General features: G+C 38.7%; 1 protein-coding gene across 8 annotated transcripts in view; it reads right to left on the reverse strand.

Moving 5' to 3' along the window:
- The window catches only part of garnl3 (GTPase activating Rap/RanGAP domain like 3), a 77,737-nt gene that overhangs the window by 16,387 nt on the left and 42,386 nt on the right, over positions 1–18,964 (reverse strand). For 4 of the 8 annotated variants that reach the window (XM_055052610.1, XM_055052617.1, XM_055052613.1 and 1 more), the window contains 15 exons: positions 12,014–12,088; positions 10,693–10,795; positions 8,765–8,883; positions 7,992–8,056; positions 6,576–6,639; positions 6,374–6,400; positions 5,957–6,032; positions 5,211–5,309; positions 5,014–5,117; positions 3,627–3,735; positions 3,429–3,474; positions 3,213–3,319; positions 3,015–3,130; positions 2,461–2,583; positions 503–577 (listed from right to left, as the gene is read on the reverse strand). In XM_055052610.1, coding sequence (XP_054908585.1) covers positions 503–577; positions 2,461–2,583; positions 3,015–3,130; positions 3,213–3,319; positions 3,429–3,474; positions 3,627–3,735; positions 5,014–5,117; positions 5,211–5,309; positions 5,957–6,032; positions 6,374–6,400; positions 6,576–6,639; positions 7,992–8,056; positions 8,765–8,883; positions 10,693–10,795; positions 12,014–12,088 — 1,308 coding nt within the window. The remainder of the gene's footprint in view (positions 1–502; positions 578–2,460; positions 2,584–3,014; positions 3,131–3,212; positions 3,320–3,428; positions 3,475–3,626; positions 3,736–5,013; positions 5,118–5,210; positions 5,310–5,956; positions 6,033–6,373; positions 6,401–6,575; positions 6,640–7,991; positions 8,057–8,764; positions 8,884–10,692; positions 10,796–12,013; positions 12,089–18,964) is intronic. The other 4 variants (XM_055052618.1, XM_055052612.1, XM_055052615.1 and 1 more) reach the window with 3 other exon arrangements.

Here is an 18,964-nt window from a genome sequence, read left to right on the forward strand (position 1 = left end):
AAAAAAAAAAGAATAAATAAATGCAATTATGTAAAAAAAAAAAAAAAAAAAAAAACATTATGAAGAAACATTAAAGTAATATATCAGCCAAAGAAGTTTATGCTTGGGCACAAACGGTCTTCCAAGGTAAATATGGACATGGATTGATATCGAGGAATTAGATACAAAATGGATTAACAACAATGTCAATGTTTTAGAGTGTACATCACAAAGCCCTGATGCAGTCCAGGGAAAATCATGCTAGTGGTGTTAGGAGGAATGGCTCAAAATTACAGCAAGCTACTGTGAGAAGCTATCAGAGTACTCAATGAATTTGACCCAAGTAAGTAGAAAAATGTTAATTTTTCCAAATACTAAAGCAAATGTCTGACCTGTAGACATTTTAAGAGAACTAAACTGCATAAAAAAGGTAACATTCTCCATGTAGATTGGCGATCATTTTTGTTTTAAATTGCAGAGTCACGTGGATGTTTGTTCAGCGTTGTGTGTGTTTCTCTGTCACCTCTTTTCTGCAGAGGCCTGTGGTGACAAGGCTTGTAGGTGCATCTCCTCTCACGATGGTCTTCAGCTTCAGAGCCTGGATAAGAGACAGCATCTAATAAACCCGACATGCACACTGAATATTACAGCAAATATTTATCTGGTCTTCTGTCTCTTGATTTTTATTAATTTTTTTCTACATTTTTGGTGCCTTAAAAATTATGGTGAACCCATAGTAAATTTTACACAGCTAAGAAAAATATTTGTAGTAGGAGCTTGCTCATATTTGGTCATGTTACCGCCACAAGTTAATGTATTTTGTCAGAATTTTATACTTGATACCAAGAAAAAGGTCAGGAATAAAAGGGATTTAAGCTTTATTTTTTATTTATATATTTTTTTCACCAGAACCAATCTAGAAAGTGTGGTGTGAATCTGCATTTAGCTCTCAAATCCTGTAGAAACGAGCACAGAACACGATTCGTCCATCTGTTTCTTCAGATCAAATTAACCATCGCAAATTTAAGCAGAAGAAGAAGCAAATAGCATTCAAATGTCTGCTCCTATCTTTGGAGATAATGGAAAAATACCAACTGTACAAAAGGCTTAGCAGCCACGATGGGGTCCAATCATTCGTTAAACGCAAAAAAAAAATTATATTTATACATTCCATGAGACATTTCTCCCTTTTTCTTAAATTTTTCCGCTTTGAGTTACAATCTGGAGATATCCAGGTTTTCTGTTTTTCAGCAGCAAATACAAAATAAATAAATAAAGGGCAGAAGACACTCAAGTGGTCGGTAAAACGAAGAAAACACAGGAACAAAACTACTGAGGCAATCTCTCCGAGGTAGCACCACTTTACGGGTTCATCTAAAAGCAGTTGTTAGCTTGTCAGTGTCACGGTGAGTGATGGGCAGAATGATGGCCAAAACGTGTAGGATTAATGGCTGGGATCGTAGTTTGGGATTTCTTCTTCTTCTAGCTGCAAGGCTGTTTATAGGCACATTAAGTAAAGGGAGGCCTCGAGAGTGACAGCGAGACAAAGACCGCACATATTCGCCTCACTAAAATAAAACACAGAGGTCATGATATCATGGGCTGAATGAAAGTGATTATTCAACCCTGATCTTTTCTTTAGACTGAAGTTCACTCATTTGGCTCAAAAACAACAACAACAACTGTGTGGATTCATTTTATGGTGACAGCTGGTTTAAAAGCAAAAATACCTAAAAAACAGTGTTTCAAATTAAATAAAGCAACTCTTTATACTTTTTAGGTTGTGTATTTGGCTTGTCTCTCTCTGGTCCCTCACACCTGGTTTTATTTACTAATCACACCACCTGTTTCCTGTTTTTTTTTTCCAGACATACACTCCTAGGACTTTGTCACAAAACAACCACAAAGTTCTGAGAATATTAAGAAAAATATAAAAGCAACAAAAATACATTTTGACATTTTTATTGTTTAGCTTTCTGAAGGAGTGGGGGCGGGGTGTTTCCATTTTAAAGAAAAAAATTCAGAAAAACATAAGCAATCCAATTAAATTACTTTTTTTTTGTTTAAAATGTATGTTAAATGTTACAGCTCCTTATAAATATAAATTTAACTTGTGATCTTAAAAGATTCAGATGCAGCAGATTGAACAAATGTACAATTGTTGGAAATGAAAGGAAAAAAAAACACTCTACCCTCTTCCTTTTCTAATATTTGAATTTCATTTGATTTCATTTCCTATCAGCTGTGCTGTTTGGTTTCAATCACTTCCACTTTCTTATAACACCATGGACAGTTCCCTGTATTTTCAAAATGGAAATGAGTTCTGTGATTTGGAGAGATGACCCAATGCTGGCATCTTAATGTTTACCTTTTTAGAGCGTAACCTTAATGTGTGTTGTGCAGCAGGCGTGCACACTTCGGTGCTTTTTGCCGCCTTCTCCAAAAGACTTGCTCATCGTGTTGCTGCGTTCGTAATCTCACCTGCCCTATTCGGACAAACTCGGCCTGCCGGGCCTCCTCCTTCTTACGCGCCGACTTCGGGGACTCGGGCAGCACGTCGCTGAAAGACCTCCGGTTTAACATGTTCTGGGGAGAAAAGGGAACCTAAACGTGGAACACGTAAAGTGTGGCACACACAGGGAAAGAGAAAGGAGAAAGGCGTCTTAGAGACGAACCCTCAGGCGGGAGGAAGGTGTTGAGCGGCAGCAGTGAAAATGCAGTTTGAACCGAGATGCGTTAGGGGCAACGGTGAAGGGAAAGGAGTGGAAAAACCCCAAGAGAAATAAGAACAAAAGTGATATGAGGAGAGGGAGCCCTGCTCAGAAAGTCAGCATTGCAGTGGTACCCAGTCGGTGTGGTGCAGCGTGCGGAGGCAGACTGGGGGCTGCAGTGAGATGTAGCAGAACGCAGCTGAGCAGTGGCCACAGTCGCTGCTGGTGACAGCAGGATTGGGGGAAAAAGAAAACAAAAAACAAACAAAACCGACACCTATCCAGCTCTCTGTGCAGGAGTTATGGTCAGAAATGCTTCGTTACCTTGTGCAGGTCAGGCATGAGGTCTTGGTAGAGTGAGCGGATCAGCATGTCAAGGGTCCGCTGACGTTTCTGGGCAAACGTTGGCGTCTCCAGTGTGGCTTTCTCTCCATTGATTACTGAGCAACAAGAGGGGAGATCAGAGTATTAGAAACAAGTCAGCATAAGCTCCTATCTGTCTGCGCTTTGTTGTTTCCATACATTTGACTAATAAAAAGTCCCTGAATTCGTGGTGGTCAGTAAATACAGGCGGAGATGGGAGAGGGGGCCCAAACAGTGGAACGCTCTCCTCCGAGAAAATCTTCAACCTGTGGCAAAGAGAAGGCTTCCTGAAATATTTCTAAGATCCATTAAAAACGCAAATGAAACAAATGTAGCTCTGTATAAAATAACACTGTGAGAACCGAAGCAACTCACCTGTAACTGTCAGTCTGGCTATTATACCTGACTAAAGCAAAGATATCTGCAAATACAATGTATCGGAAAGCTACATGATGACGGAAGCACATTGCTTTAGCAGATAACTTCAGTGTTCTGCTTTTCACTCTGGCGGTCGGCTGCTCCTGTAGCCGACCGCTTAATTTGCCTGACATCCGTTGTCCGTGTGAAGGATACGGGTGAAGTGTGATCGGATCATAGATGGTTTGAAGGACGACGACGTGTCGTCCCCTTCCTGAAATACGATGGTAACGATGTCGTTTCCAATGTGCCTCTTCCTCTCCACCTTTCAGACGCACAAAGACAAGAGACAGCAGCCTAAACAAAGAATCCCGACGAACCTGGGAAATGTTTTCCCCCTCCTGCATTTATGGGCAAACGTATTAATAACAGCAAAACTTTTTGGCATTTTGTCAAAAATGAACTTCAGTTTTTTGAGATCGGTCAATGTAACCCAATATTTCTAAAGGACAACAGATTTCGGCTTTTTGAAAATACATATTTCTGACACGTGGCATACATTCAACCATATTACTACTTCACGAAATCCAGTGCTATTAGTAACTTCTGAAGTCAAACGCAAAATGATGTTTGGAGGAAATCGAACACTACACCCTGAAAACACCGACACATTGTTAACAACCTTAAACGTACAGTTGGAACAACAATGGAAGTTTTTGTGTCAAAAATGACCAAATCTTTAGACTGGATGATGAACAAGATGAAGAAGTAGTAAATGAAAATGCAAGCAATCACAAAAGAAGAAAAGAAAGTAGACACAAAAGGCATAAGTGAAAAACAAGCAGAGGCCAAAAGCAGCTAAAACTGATTAAAAGTAACACATTTAGAAAATTCAACGTTATGTTAAATTACACACTGAATACTAAGTTGACAACACATTTTTTTCTGAACCAATACAACTACAGCAACTTACAAAAGACCTTTTCCCCTTGAGCATGACTTTTAGATTATTAAATCTGCATTTATTTTGTTTGATAGAACTGACTTCAAAAACAATATACATTTTTTTCAGGTGTACAACATATGTCTAACTTGTAAACCTAGGATCCCCTTTTTTAATTCAAGCAGAATTCCTTCCACCTCCAACGCTCTAGAGCTGCATAATAACCCTCTTTAAGCACCACGACTAAGTCACAATAATAAAATAGTGTCCAGGCAGACGGCTTCTGAAAAGAAACACACAAGTCGACAGGCTGAGGTGAAATATCCTGGTGGATGTGTTTGATCCCCAGCTCCTCTCTGGGATCAGCGAACCCCAGGATGAGCACAGACTGTTCCCTATTACTGACCCCCACAGTGTCTGTCCTTTAAGCAAAATCCAATTATGTGTCAGATGTGCGAGCCAACTACTCGTTTACATCCCATATATTGGCATTAGGTAAAAGAGCAACAATGTATTACGTTTTTTTGTCTCTTATTATATGTCTAAAATTGCTGTACTTATAAGCTGTCTCTATCCTGGGTTCCTCTCAGAGCAGTTTTATTTTCTTCACTGAAATAACCTAGGCATATAACACATTTGAAGGCTCTCCTTTACACATACCTGCTGCTTGTTCTCCTTAGAGTAGGGCAACATGGTGGAGACGTGGAACATGAGCTCATGGCCTTGATACACCGTGTAGATGGACTGAAGTCCTGTAGTGTCATCTGGAGAGACAAAACAGAAATGAAATAAACAAAACCGAGCTTCCGCATCTCTTTTCTCGTAAGCCGATGATGATGCTGTAGGTCTTTTCTTACTCTTGGTGTCGAGCCCTCCTCGATAGCCTGCCCATCCCTGCAGTGCAACAGTATCACCCAGCAAATTGAGGAACTTGTCGAAGTTCTCGCTCCCTGTCTCTAAAACGAACATAGAAGCCCGTCAACATGTACGGCCAAGGCTCTCGTTCATTCTGATGTTCCCCACAAAACAGTGCATGGACTGAGCCCCTAGTAATCTAAAACTCCTGAAAAAACTCAATTGCCTTGAGAAATAAACAAGTAATTAAAGTCATGATTCCACCCGGGTGTAATGTGAATTCAGCTGTGTGACCAAAGAGCACAAATTTTAAAACGGCTTGAATGTTTTTGGCAAGGCACAGAAGCATTATGGGCACAAGATTTAAAGAATTAGTTAAATTTTTTTATAGCTTTTTCTGTAACAAAGCTACTCTAATAAGCCATAGGCTACAGCTATGGTAAGCAGGGCTACAACTAAAAAGACTAAAAATAGAAAACTACTCAAAAAAGATATCAAATGCTTTTTTAAAACCAATATAAATGAGATTTTAAATTTTTTTTATATATATTCATGGTTTTTCTAACCCAAAGTGTTCAGATACAATTTCAATCCAATACTTGTGGGTAAGGACATGATGAAACGTCATTCCTGCCGTTACCAATCAAATAAAGAAAACATCAAAAATATAAACCCAATGTCAAATGATCACATTTATTAAATGAACAAATTACTACCATAAATTGTGTCAGTAAGGTAAACGTTTTACCATTGCTAAACATCTCGTCATCTGTGAGCTGTCCGTCTCTGGCAAACAGTACACCAAATTTAAAATTGACTGAACCCTATAAAAAAAACAAAAACAAAATATGGACATTATAGTACAGAAAAACAAACAAAAAAACAACTAATATGGACATGTTTGCTAAAGTATGCATGAAATATATGACCCAACAAATGTATATCGTCTCCTTCATTAAAGCCTAAGAAAGCATTGATTTTGAATGCAATTATATTAGAGTCAGAGAAATGAATTAAATCAAAAAGTACACTGAATATAGCTTTTTTTGCAAGCAAAAAAAACATAAATACAAGACTGGAAAACATAGGTAACGAAATACTTTGCAGAAAAAAAAAAAGATAAATAACAGTGCGAAAGAGCCAACAGTGCGACATCCTTCCATACCTCCTGTTCCTCCAACACCAGCAGGTCCTGAGGAAAGAGGAAATAAAAAGTGTCATTCATACTAACCAGTACAGTGATGACAGATGACACAGCTAGAGGACATTATAGAGTTTAGGTGTTGCTGATCAGGCGTGGCGTGAAATGAACCGCCGCTCGGTTTTGAACGGGGGGGAGCCGGCTGGCGCTCCGGTGTCACTCTCACCTTCTGAATCTCTGGGTTGAGGATCTCCCTCGGGCCTTTCTCAAACCTGTCCATGTTCATTGCACTGTAATCGAGGAAAGATGAGGAGGAAATGAAATATTGGAAGAAGAGCAGGAGAGGGGTGGGGAAAAAAGAGAGAACAAAAAGCAGGGATTTAGGAATGACTGAAGGCCAGAGGCTCAGAAAGTCATACTGAAAAATGAGAACTGAAACGGGGGATTTCTCATCTTAATTTGAACAATTTGAACTTGTTTCAGTTTCACTGGTGATCCTTCCCAGCCTGAGGAATTTATCATTTCCAATCTCCTCTGTCATGCAGCTTCTTATATCCTATTTCTCGTCTGGCATTTGCTGCCTGAAACACAACATCTTCTGTGCAAATAGCCAAAACATCTATTAAGTAAAGGAAATATATGGGCTAATTTTGTCAAATGTCGTTTTTATTTTTAAGGGCAATAATGTTGAAGGGCACATCTTGTCAATTTTATGCAATTTAATAGTTATCACAGAGTAAAGAGTTTAGATTCTGAATCCTTTAGATTCACATATTTATTTCAGTGACAGACAAAATAAGAATATAATCAAAAATGTCATTTATTTAAGTTAGACATATAAATCAAATGAAGCAGATTCATAACAGACAATGTGATATATTTTTAATATTTGTTTCTGTTAATTTCTTTGCAGAATCCTGTGGAAAGCAGAAGGGCAGTAGGACGATACGTCACAAATTATTATTGGTAATAATGTCGCCTTTTGTGAGTGTTGTGTCCAAAAATCTTGATGGAAAGTTGAGTGGAAGGAAAAAGTGTTGTAGAAAAGAGAAGAAACGCATTAGCAATAACTTTATTCTTAAGAGGCTTATAAACCAAAGCTCATTCAAGAGGTTTGCTTCATTGTTTTTTGTAATTTTGTTTAATGATTTAAAGTAAACGTTGACGTTTTATTTATGCTGCCATCATGAAACTTTTCTTTAAATGTAACTAAACACTGGCTACCAGAGGGATTCCACTGGCTCGCGTGCAGATCATAACCATAATGAAATAGGATTCAGTATGAATTAATCAGAAAATATTACTTATTCAAATGATTTAAGATCAGCACATTAGTTTTCCTTATTTATCTCCATAATGCATTGCTAATTTCTAACAACCAAGAGAACGGATTTGATTCATAGTGTATGGATTCACAGTCTACATAAAGGTTGAAAAGTTGAATATATATCCCCAAACCTGCAAATGCTGCAGGCATACAACCCTTTGTATTTTGGACCTGTTGCATAAAGTCCAATGTGAATAATAAGAAAAACTCTGGTTCCATCTTACCATGCAAGGCTGAGGTCTGATGGCTCAGAAGCGACGTATGTGAAACCAGATCTTGATAAAACGTAAAGTAAAAGTTGTGCTTGTCTCTCACCTTAAGATGGACTTGACTGATAGTGTTTTAGTCGGACTGTACGGTAGGCTGATCTTCAAAGTTCCCTGAGTGAATAAGAGCAACAAACATCCGGAATTAAAAACCACATTAGCCACCTCAGTGTCAATGTCCATGTTTTAAACATGCTTTCCTGCTGCTCCTCGTAGATTTTACGTGCAAATAGGATGCCCTCCACAACTCTACCCTACAGGCTACTATAGCCAGTCGGGCTCCCTTCAATTAAAGACAGAATAATTGCAGAGTTGCTCTGTTGCAGAACACAGACGACACAAACATCCTGCATGAGTTAAAGTCTCGTCAGAAAAGGGACAAATCAATGTGCTCATGCAGCGGAGGTACAACGCCCTAATCAGGTTCCAGATGAGGCTGCAGAGCAAAATTAGATCCCTGCTGTCCTGGTCATGTAACTGAATCACTAAACAGCAAACACACATCGAGGAACTGGCATCCTACACACACTAGGACTCAAAGGTGGACTAGCAAGGTCCCAAAACATAGCAGTCTCAGCATCTTTATATTCCTTCAACAATACATGAAAGAAGAAAATATTTATGCATTTTGTTTGCTGCAGTGCTTAAAAAAACAAACACTCGATTTGTGGAGAATATTGTGAGGCAGTATTGCTGGTAAAGTATGTTTTTTCAAAAGACTCTCCACATTGACATTCATCTTGCTCACCAGATTTAAAAATTCTGGAAGAGGTATTTAGAGTTTAACTCTGTCCATTTTGGTAAATAATCAGGTCAGCTCACCGTTTTTCTCCAGAGAATGGCTCGGTACTGAGGGACCCGCTGGTTGTTCTGGTCAGAGAGGACGACCGACAGGTAGAAAGGGTTTTTCTCGGCATCTGTACCCACGTAGTTCTGGTGGACTGAAGGACGAGAAAGGCGATGCATGGATGCAAGTTTAGTACTGTCTCGCAAATGTACTCATTGCTTTTAGAAGTTTCTTACATGTTGCAGCTGCAAACTTTAAGGTATTTTTCGGGGTGTGTGTGAAGGGAGTCCAAATTTTGAAAAGCGTAGCATGAATTCGTATCTGCTTGCTTTACAGTGTTAGTTTTCAGTTCTCTAACAAACCAAATCACAGAACAGCTGTTATTCACACTCCCACTAAGATACAGACAGGCAGACTATCTTTAGTTGTGTGATTTCTCCAGGTAAATGATTCCACTACATTTTATTTCTGGGTGTCAGAATGAAGTGACCTGAATACAAATGCATGCCCGTGAAAAAAAAAAAAAAAACACTTTGAAAACCATATGTCCTCTTCCTTCCACTTCTCATTGATGGATCTATCAAATAAAATACTAAATGGAAAAATGCTCAAATTGTATTGATGCTTTTGTGAGGCATCGTACACAAAAAATCAAAAGCTATTATAATGGCACCATTACAAACATACACGCAGTTCTTCCTTTCTCGTCTCTGCTGTTTTGCACTGTCTTTATCTATTATGGTATTGTTACTTTGTCATATGTAAGATTTCATTAAGTCGTAACGCGGGTTGTTAAACCTTTGAGTCAGACTATTCATGCCTCCTTCTCTGCAGTTGATCATGTCACATCTTTAGAAGCAACGCTACGCAAATCTCTGAATCTAGTTAGACTCCAATTTAGCCATTTGTTCATTGGCATATTTTATGCCTTAGATAAGCAATGACTGTGCATTGTTTTCTTTTGGTTTTGTTTGGAAAACTCTTTATTTTATGATTTTTAATTCCAGAAAACAGTAGATTTTTTTTTATTCTTTAATTTTATTATTATTATTTTTTTACCAGATCATTAATAAAAGGTGAATTCATGCCACTCTATAAATGCAGGTGCTCCATCACACAGGAAGTGGCCTCTAGTTCATCATGTGTTGTCGGGCGCAGGGAGCTACGCTCAGGCTGTGAGACACAGATGGCTCAGCTGTGGTCCAAACAGGTCGAGCCAACTTTCTTCAGAACCGGCTCATTTTTAAACTCCTTATTCCGCAGCCTCATTAGATCTTGGGTGGATTTTCTTTCGTCGTAGTTTTTTTTATTTATATAACTAACTTTCCCTCAGAAGTGTCTGTATTCACCACAGGTTGTATAATTTATCTCAACCTTTCAGACGGCTGTGCTCTTTCTGGCTTAAATTGCGGTTAAGGAATGCAGACTTTTTATCTTCTGTTGTGCCACTTGTGTCGCCACCTACACCGTGAGTCGCAGAACGGGCAGGTTCTTCAAGTTAATGAGGATGTTGAAATGATGAGAGTCAGAGAGGTGAAGGAATAGGCGACTAATTTAGATGTTTTTCTTTCTTTTTTGACTTTCTCTGTTATTGCAAGCTTGATGCGTGGAAGGTGACATTACTTTGACTACTGAGACTGTGCTGCATTTTCTCCAAGGGTTTTCTCCATAGGCAGTGTGTGAGATTAGCGTTTAGTTGAGCTGGAATACATTTTGATTTCAGTTACAAAATAAGAGTGATGCAGCACAGAGACAAGACTGAATGTTTACCATATGAAGCATTTTGTGCACCGGAGAAAACGTTCAGGGGATGATTTGATTCTGCAGGCCCTGAAAGCCGTCTCACTGTCTTTGTCTCGGTCTCACCCTTTCTGTTTCTTTTCTCAGTCTTTTTTTAAACTGCCTCTTTGAGTAATCTTCTTCTTTTTTTTTCTAAACAGAGCCTCAACGGAGCACCACTGACCTTTTCCCAAGAAGTACTTAAAGTACCATCTGGTGTGGTACTCTGGATTTTCCAGATGGACATCGGTTCTCCTCCATGTTCCTGGAGTGTAGTCTGAAGCCTGCTTATCACACACACGCACGCACGCACGCACGCACGCACGCACGCACGCACGCACGCACGCACGCACGCACGCACACACACACACACACACACACGCACACACACACACACACACACACACACACACACACATGAACGCACACGCTTTATCACTCTGATGGTCATGCCTTGAAAAATAGCAATTCTTTCTCAATACAAGACAGGAAATCAGACATAAAGAACCAACTGTCTGCTATCAAAGTTGAACATTGGTTTGTAGGAGCAAAAAGCGTACCAGTTGAAAGCTACAAAGTTATTCTCTTATTATATAATACAACACCTGAGACAGCAACGACAATAGACAGAAGCATGGGAGCAAATCCTGCCTGTTTTTTTATTCTTTAGGCAATGCTTTCTAGGTGATTGAGCAAATCATTACTGACCACTTGGGGGCACTCATACAGCACTGAACATTTACCCCAAGATGGTCAATTGTCCTTTTTTATCCATAACTATCTACAGCAGTCACTAGGCAAGAGGTGGGCTACAAGCTGGACAGGGCAGTACAGTGACACACAAGACAAACAATCATGCACACACACATGCACACACACCCACACTCATGCCTAAGAGCATGTTAGAGATCATCATGCCACTCGTGATATTTTTATTTGAAGGAGGAAGATGGAGTACCCGGTGTGAACCCACTCACCCACATGGAGAACATGCAAACTCCATGCAGAAACAGCCTTGATCTGGATTTGAACCCCAGACCGTCTTGCTGCCAGGTTACAATCCTAATAATAGCATCACCATGCAGCTGCCAAATGGTCCGTAAGCATGAAAGAGACATAAATACGGACCCAACCTATACAACGTGAGTGCTGGGGGATGTGAGCACACTGAAAGCAACCCACTAAATTCAAAGCCATGGCGACCAGGACTTTATCTGTCGTAACACGTCGTTATTTAAAGCCACATAAAATCATTTTCCTAAAATCAACACACATGGCAAGACTAACGACAACATGTTAGTATTTACAGATGCTTCTGTGCACTTTTTAAAAAAATGTCGGACGAAACTTCAATGACATGTTTCATTTTTCCAGACCTCGTGCCAAGTTAATTGCAACGTTACTACTTACCTTGCAGAACATAAGAGGTGATATATATATATGGATGTATGGATGGATGGAAATGTACAGAGATTTGCACAAGAAGAATGTGATATTATTTGTACCTCATCTAATGAGCCGTTCTCCACCCTGAAGCGTCCCGCCCTGTGAATGGCCCCATCTGCATCACTGGAAATCAGCTGAGAGGGAGACAGAGAAACATGTTTATAATTAAACTTGTGGTCATTTGGGGCTCGTGGCAGGACAATGCAGAGGTCACAAATGTACTGCAAACACGGACAAAAAAGGGAACCACAGCAGACACATCACCACTCTGTGAAAACAGCATCCAGCGTCCAGCTATGCATACAGGAGCAATCCATATTCTATGATGGAAAATCAACATTTTTACTCTGCTAAGTACATCTGTAGTTACTCCATGATAAAACTCAACATTTCAGCCCTATTATCTATCTCTCCCAAACTAACCTGACTGTAGCAGAGAGAGGGCTTTGACTATAAAACTGGTCAGCCAATGAAAGGATGAACAAATAATGTATCTGTGTAGTTATAAGAATAAGCAGGTCTTGTTTTAGATGGAAATATTGTGATAAGGGATTCAAAAAGGAAGGAAAGAAAGGACACAATATGGATGAGAAACAAATTTTGGAATAACAATTTTCTTTAAACATTTTTTCACACTCTTATCAATGCCTTAAAATATTAAAATCAAATTCCATTCTTTCCCAGACTGTGTAGGATCTCTGAATCCAAATTTTAGCATTTTAGGACGTTTGTGTTTATGATTAATTGGAGAAAAGAAGTATGCCGTATTTGAAAGACTAAACATCTCTGAGGGGATGTTTACATGCTGTTAGGACTTATCTCAGTGATTCCATCTGTCTTATTGGAAACAGTTTTTTTTTTCCTTTTCCATTTTTCCTCAGGTAAGAAATACTTGGAATTGCTAATTTCCCCTGACAGACTGAAAGATGTATTAACTGTGCTGCACAGAAGGCTCCCAGCAGCCAGTGTTGATTTAAAACGTTGCTTCTATCAACATCTCATCTAATGGAGGACAAGAAAAGGGGAAGGGACGAATATCAGATGAAAGTGGGGTGAAATATTCATTCATCATCAAAACCTGCTTATCTTTGCAGTGTTACGAAAAGGCTGGAGGAGTTGGCTGTTCCCATATACATGGCTTATCATTTTATGTATCGAATAAGCAAAAACAAAGGAAGTTTTAACTGAATGGTTGTCAGGTATGTTGTTGGATCGAACCAGGCTTTCTTCTTGGTCACCTCACTTGTAGCTTTCTTGTTTTAGATGGAAATGTTGTGATAAGGGATTCAAAAAGGAAAGAAAGAAAGGACACAATATAGATGAGAATCACTCTGATAATTATTAATATATTTTAAATATCAGAAGCAAGATTTATGCACTATTAATAATGCAAAGTATAGAAAAAAAGTTTAAGTGTGTTGATAATATGCATATCGCCTTGCAACAATATCTACTTTTGTTACAGATACAATCTTTATGTCTTTTCGCTGAAGTCCTCACGATTGAACAAAACATGAAACGCTGGATGTGTCGCAAATAGATTTTCACCTTCCGAAGGTGTCATTTTTTTTCTTCGGTTTTGCAAAAATAATTGGATTTTGACCAGCAATTTTCACCTCCCCAAACTTGAACTTCAATTGAGCCAATAAGACACATGACTATAATTTTATTTCAATCAATTATAGCTCTGAATGTATGTTTTGGACATTGATGTGCGGGACGGTGAAACTTCAAACTGGACTTAAACCAGAGAAATAACACATAAACTCATTAGTGCGGACCACATTATTTATTTATTCATTTTTAATTATTTTGATTAAGATTTATATTGTTATATGACCCAGATTTCCATTTCTAGGAACAATAGAGTTTTTCTTGGCTTATCTTACAAATTTGAGCCCATTATTTGCACAATTCAAATTGACTAATTGTGAAAAAGCTTCATATTTTTTCCAAAGCCCTGCAAAAAATAATCTGTAGTACTGTATCTTTAAATAAAAAAATGACTCCATTTAAGTATTCCTTTTGATATTCACATATTAAACTCCACCAGCTCACTGATTGATGCTGGGTTGCTTGGCAACTCTCTAATCCTTTGCTTAGTCCTCTCCTCATGACTTTCTCTTTGCTCTTAGCTCTTTGACCCTTCCGACTGTCGAGCACAATTTCGTTCCCGTCACTGACAGAGGTCGCCGCTGAGCCAGTAAAAAAAAAAAAGACGGAATAAAAAAGCGATGTGATTCTTGCACGCACTGTTTGATGCTCAGATGGCACATCCCTACAGAAAAACGAGAAGGGAGCAGCACTGTAATGTACTATGAAGCTGTCTAAACACCTAATCATGTTCAGTTTATGATCATATGAAAAAAGGAAGATTCAGCAACTCCCTCCCCAGCAAAAACAAAGGTTTTCATTTTAGTCTAAAATTTGGCTAAATGCACTAAAAGAATCAAAACCACAACTGTGACATCTAAAGCAAAATAGCTTAAACAAATATACTCTCTCCTATGTTGCTGATCAGCTTACGTGTGATGTGGCTCTCTCCAGCCCCCAGAAACTGATAAGATTATATGAGAAAGGACAAAGAAGACAAATAGTAATAGTTTGTCTGTTGGTTAAGTGGAGTACTGTGGGATTTCCTCTGACCAGCTTTAATATGTTTGTTTAGGTTATCCATGTATAACTCTATGAAAATGTTTCCCCTCACAGATTTCTTGTGTGGCTTTTGCTAAAATGTTTCAGGTCCTCCAACAACGTCAGTATCAGACAATTATACTCCAAGTAAACACAAAAAGCAGCTTTCAAATGAGGTTTTTATTTAAGGAGAAAAAGCTTCCCAAGCCAACCTGGTTTTATTTCAAAAATAACGTCTCTACCTCCGAAATGATTAATTAATTGGCCAGCCACATTCTTTGTAAAGCAGATTTTGTTTATCCTGCAGGACGATAATTGGAAGCGTGAAATGAAGGCCATTTTGCTATAGGCTCAGTCAAAGTTTTGGTTGAAAACCCTCCAATGCATCTCAAACTGATTATACTTATAATGTACAGATAATTCACACAAACAGACAGAGAAAGATAAAAAAAAGGGAAAATGATAATGACTGAGGTTTCCTGATGTTTATTCGAAAATGTATCAGCTGAATGAGAAAGTGACAAATAGTCCAAGAGGCTTTCTTGCTAAGAAACTATCAGATGTCAAAGTCAACTATAAATGCCGCAATTCCAACTATTAATAATACAAAAACAGAACTGAAACTGTTAGAGACATGTGTGTCTATTTTTCTATGTCTGTTCTGAGAAAGAGGAAACTGAATCATGGTTGTGTCCCTTCACAACCATTTAGCTTGTTGATTTTTGGCAGGGAAATATTTCTTTAGCTCAAAATGGGATTGCAAAAGCAACTAAACAAAGATATAGGTAAAGACATAGCTGCTATAATATTGCACATATGTAAAAAGGAAATTTGTTTGGCTAAACCAAACAAGGATCACTTAGGTAGACCACTAACAACATATACAAGTAGTTGATTCAATTCAGCTAATTGCATTTTGTTAGCAAATTGGCACCTATTCCTCAAGCAAGCACAAGGGAATAGTGGAAAGAAAAACTTCCTTGTAACAGGAAGAGTGAAAAAAAAAATCTATCTTGACAGCCTTTCTGGATTTTTATGTTTATCTTGGAGCGGATCTACCAACTTTCCAGCATTTTTCCCCCCAGATTAGAACTTGAAAATTCCTAATTTCAAGTAGAAATGGACCACATTATTAAAAATCACTGTTCTTCTAAACAAGTAACTTTCAAAAACAGAGAAAATTGCCTTCTCTGACCTGTTTTGACTAGACAGCCTTCACAGTATCTATTGTGCTCAGACACATTTTTGATGATTCTCCTGGAAACGAAAATAAACGCAAACAGAAAACCAACGTTTTCAATAAACTTCATTAATCATAGCAGTCATGAGCCCAACGTCCAAACGTGACTACCAAGAAAGAGCCACTGAGCATGTCGTTAAGGGTAATTAAAAAGGCTAGAAAAACATTTTTTGTTCCACATGCAGGAGCATAAAAATATCCGCCTGAACTCCTCTCTCAACAAACGATCCAAACCCCTCGCTGATATGCATTACTTTAAAGCAGTGTGTTGCAGGACAAAAAGATGGGAGTGTTGTGCTCAAGTGCACGAACAATGACTTATTTTGCATCTATGTGATGTTTTCGCTTTGGGGCCGTGTACACAAGCGAAGCAGTAGCCGCTTTTCCTCCCCGAGGTCTATAATGAGACAATAAAATCCCACAGATTGAGAGCCGAGCCCGCTTACAGCAGGTGTGGAGCTCTGATAAACGACAGAGAGGTTTTCTCTGAAATAATTAGCCGCGTCTTCCAAGAAGCCGCAGAAAACACCGCACTCTCTTGCTGCCGAATGCATATTAATACGGCTGAAAACCAATAAATTCCCAGTGTGGTGGTATGTGACTGTGTTTGCCTGCGTTCACGGGTGGTTCAATGGGCTTTGCTATCAAGATCCAAATGTGTGTGGGCGTGTGTGAGGAAATGGGAAAGTAAATTCTGATGCTGTGGGCCTCCATCTCCTTCCATTTCTCTCGCCTCCTGCAACATGAAGCATCCACTGGCAGCATAATGGAGGGGAACCCGGTGCAGCATTCAGACGAAGCCACGAGCCGCCTCCCCTGCGCCTGTGTGCTAGCCGGCTGCACAAGTGGGGAAAACATTCAGCGTGCATTCGGGCCAGCATGTTGTGAAAGCTGTAGCATTCGCATCGTCCATATAGGGGGAGTTTCAAAAGTGAAAAATGTCAGGAGAAAAGAGGGATTAAGTGCTCTGGGAAGTCTGCGTGGGGGTCTACGCACCCACATGCATCACACACACTCTGCTTCTAAATCTTAACAGAGGAGTTGCCAAGGAGGAGAGAGCTGCACTCCAATGAGTCTCTTTGGGCTGAAGGAGGCAACGAAGAGGCAACAGGGGAGAAGAGGGGGCCCTGTTATGCTTTTACACTTTAGCAAACAGCCTATAAAACACCTCAGTGTATCTGGTGAGAGAAGCAGTAGCAGAAAGAGGCAAGGGGGGAAAAAGTAAGGAAAAGAGTGGATTGCAAAAGGCTATGCGCCCCATTAAAAAATCAAAACTGACTACTTTTAATCATGAATACGTTTAATGTGCAATTTGACAAAAAAAAACTAACAGAAAGATGCAATTTCAGCATTCAGTCTATCAGCAACCAACATCTGCTTCACAAATGTTCAGGTGATTTAGTTTCCTCTCTCAAATGTACGTTTTTCAAGGTGTTGCTAGGACTTGAAGTGATGATGAAGAAAAAAAACAAAACTCCTCTTTCTCAACTCTTTAGTTGACAGCTGAAGGTTTTTTAGTCCAACTGACTTCTAGTTTGACATGATTCTGGTTTTACACGAATCTAAAAATTCAAGCTGGATGCTGCCACCACTAAGAGCATTGTGTTCTTTCCGTTTGTTGACGTCAAACGTCAGCTAAAAGTTTTGTTTTGGTTTCCTCAAACTATGAAACATCCTCACACAAAGACCTCACAGATTTAAGGAAAGCTTAAATGTTTTCTTTGATAGAGAGATAAAGATTCTGTCTAATAACGTCAGTCATTAGACCAAACTCATGGAGAAACATTGTGTCTTTGCTACTTTTAGAATATTGACAAGAAAAGTCTAATGGCGTCCATGGAGATTGTTTCTATCTTGGGTTTTCATCCGTTTTGGAAAAACAGTTGTTCCATCGTTTCTCTTTTCCTGACTGATACCTTTGTACAATAAGACCATTTTAATCTTTCTGCAAAGACTACCAGTAGTTTTAGCTATAAAATGCAAAGTGACAGGAAAATTTTGCAAGAAGAGCCGCATTTAATTTCAAATTATATATATATAAAAAAAAAAAAATAAAAAAAATTATTAATTGAATCTGTGAGCCCTTAATTAATTCAAGGCTATGTAATCTTATATAACCTCAAGAATGCACCTTTTAATTTTCTGGGGTTCTTTTATTTTACCATTTTAACTCATGTGTGTAGACTTTCTGTAGAAAATTTAAAACTTAAACCATCTTAATGGTTTAAGTTTTAGAAGGGCAAAAGTAATTATGACCAAAACTTAAGAAAAAAAACAACAACCCTGCACTAAAGTCAAACTCAATAAAGTAGAATGCACAAACATAGCAGAGACCCTATCCTGTTTAAAGACATACCATATGCTTACTATCACCCATTTAAGCAGCTTCAATTTTGACGTGCAATAGGAACATTTCACAAACAGAATCACATTTAAAACACATTTGGTTATCATGGTTAGGCTATTGAATCAATATTTTTCTATCCTCTGATAGATAATTGGGTCTCCTCATTGGGCTTGTTCATGCAGACTCACAACCCTCATAGAGAGGGAGGCAGCTGAGCAGGAGTGGAAGACGGGGAGGAAATGGAGAGAGGAAGAAGAGAGGCAGGTGCGCAGGCAGAGATGGCAAAAGTAATAATAATAATAATAATAATACGAAAGAAGTTAGGATGAGGATGTGGGAAGAAATTAAAATTAGAAGGGGAATTTAAAATAAATAAACCACTTTGTTGAAAAAGGCATTTAAGAGTAAGAATGAGGAGAAGAAGCATAATAAAAAGTCTTTTTGTCCTTTACGTATCGCAAGTCTCCATTTTAAAATCTTTTTTTTTTTTAAACCTTTTTGTTGTGTTCTAGCTTTTCTACAAATGCAATCCAGATGGGAAGTGGAAGAAGCTACGTTCGACGCCTCTGGCTGAGAAAATGGAAAAAAGAAAAAAGTCCCATTTATTTGTCCCATAGAAAAACTTACATAAGGCACAATTAAGCTCCATCCACAGCACATCTTGTATGAATAACTCTTGCTTCAATCTTCAGTACAATGCAGTGCTTTGGAAAACATGTGGTCTATTAAGAGTATTGGAGTTTTCAGACAGAACAGTGGTGGGCTGATTCTTATGCAACGCTATGATTT

Source organism: Poeciliopsis prolifica, unplaced genomic scaffold (assembly GCF_027474105.1).
Source record: "Poeciliopsis prolifica strain line A6 unplaced genomic scaffold, Auburn_PproV2 SCAFFOLD035, whole genome shotgun sequence".
NCBI lineage: Eukaryota > Metazoa > Chordata > Actinopteri > Cyprinodontiformes > Poeciliidae > Poeciliopsis > Poeciliopsis prolifica.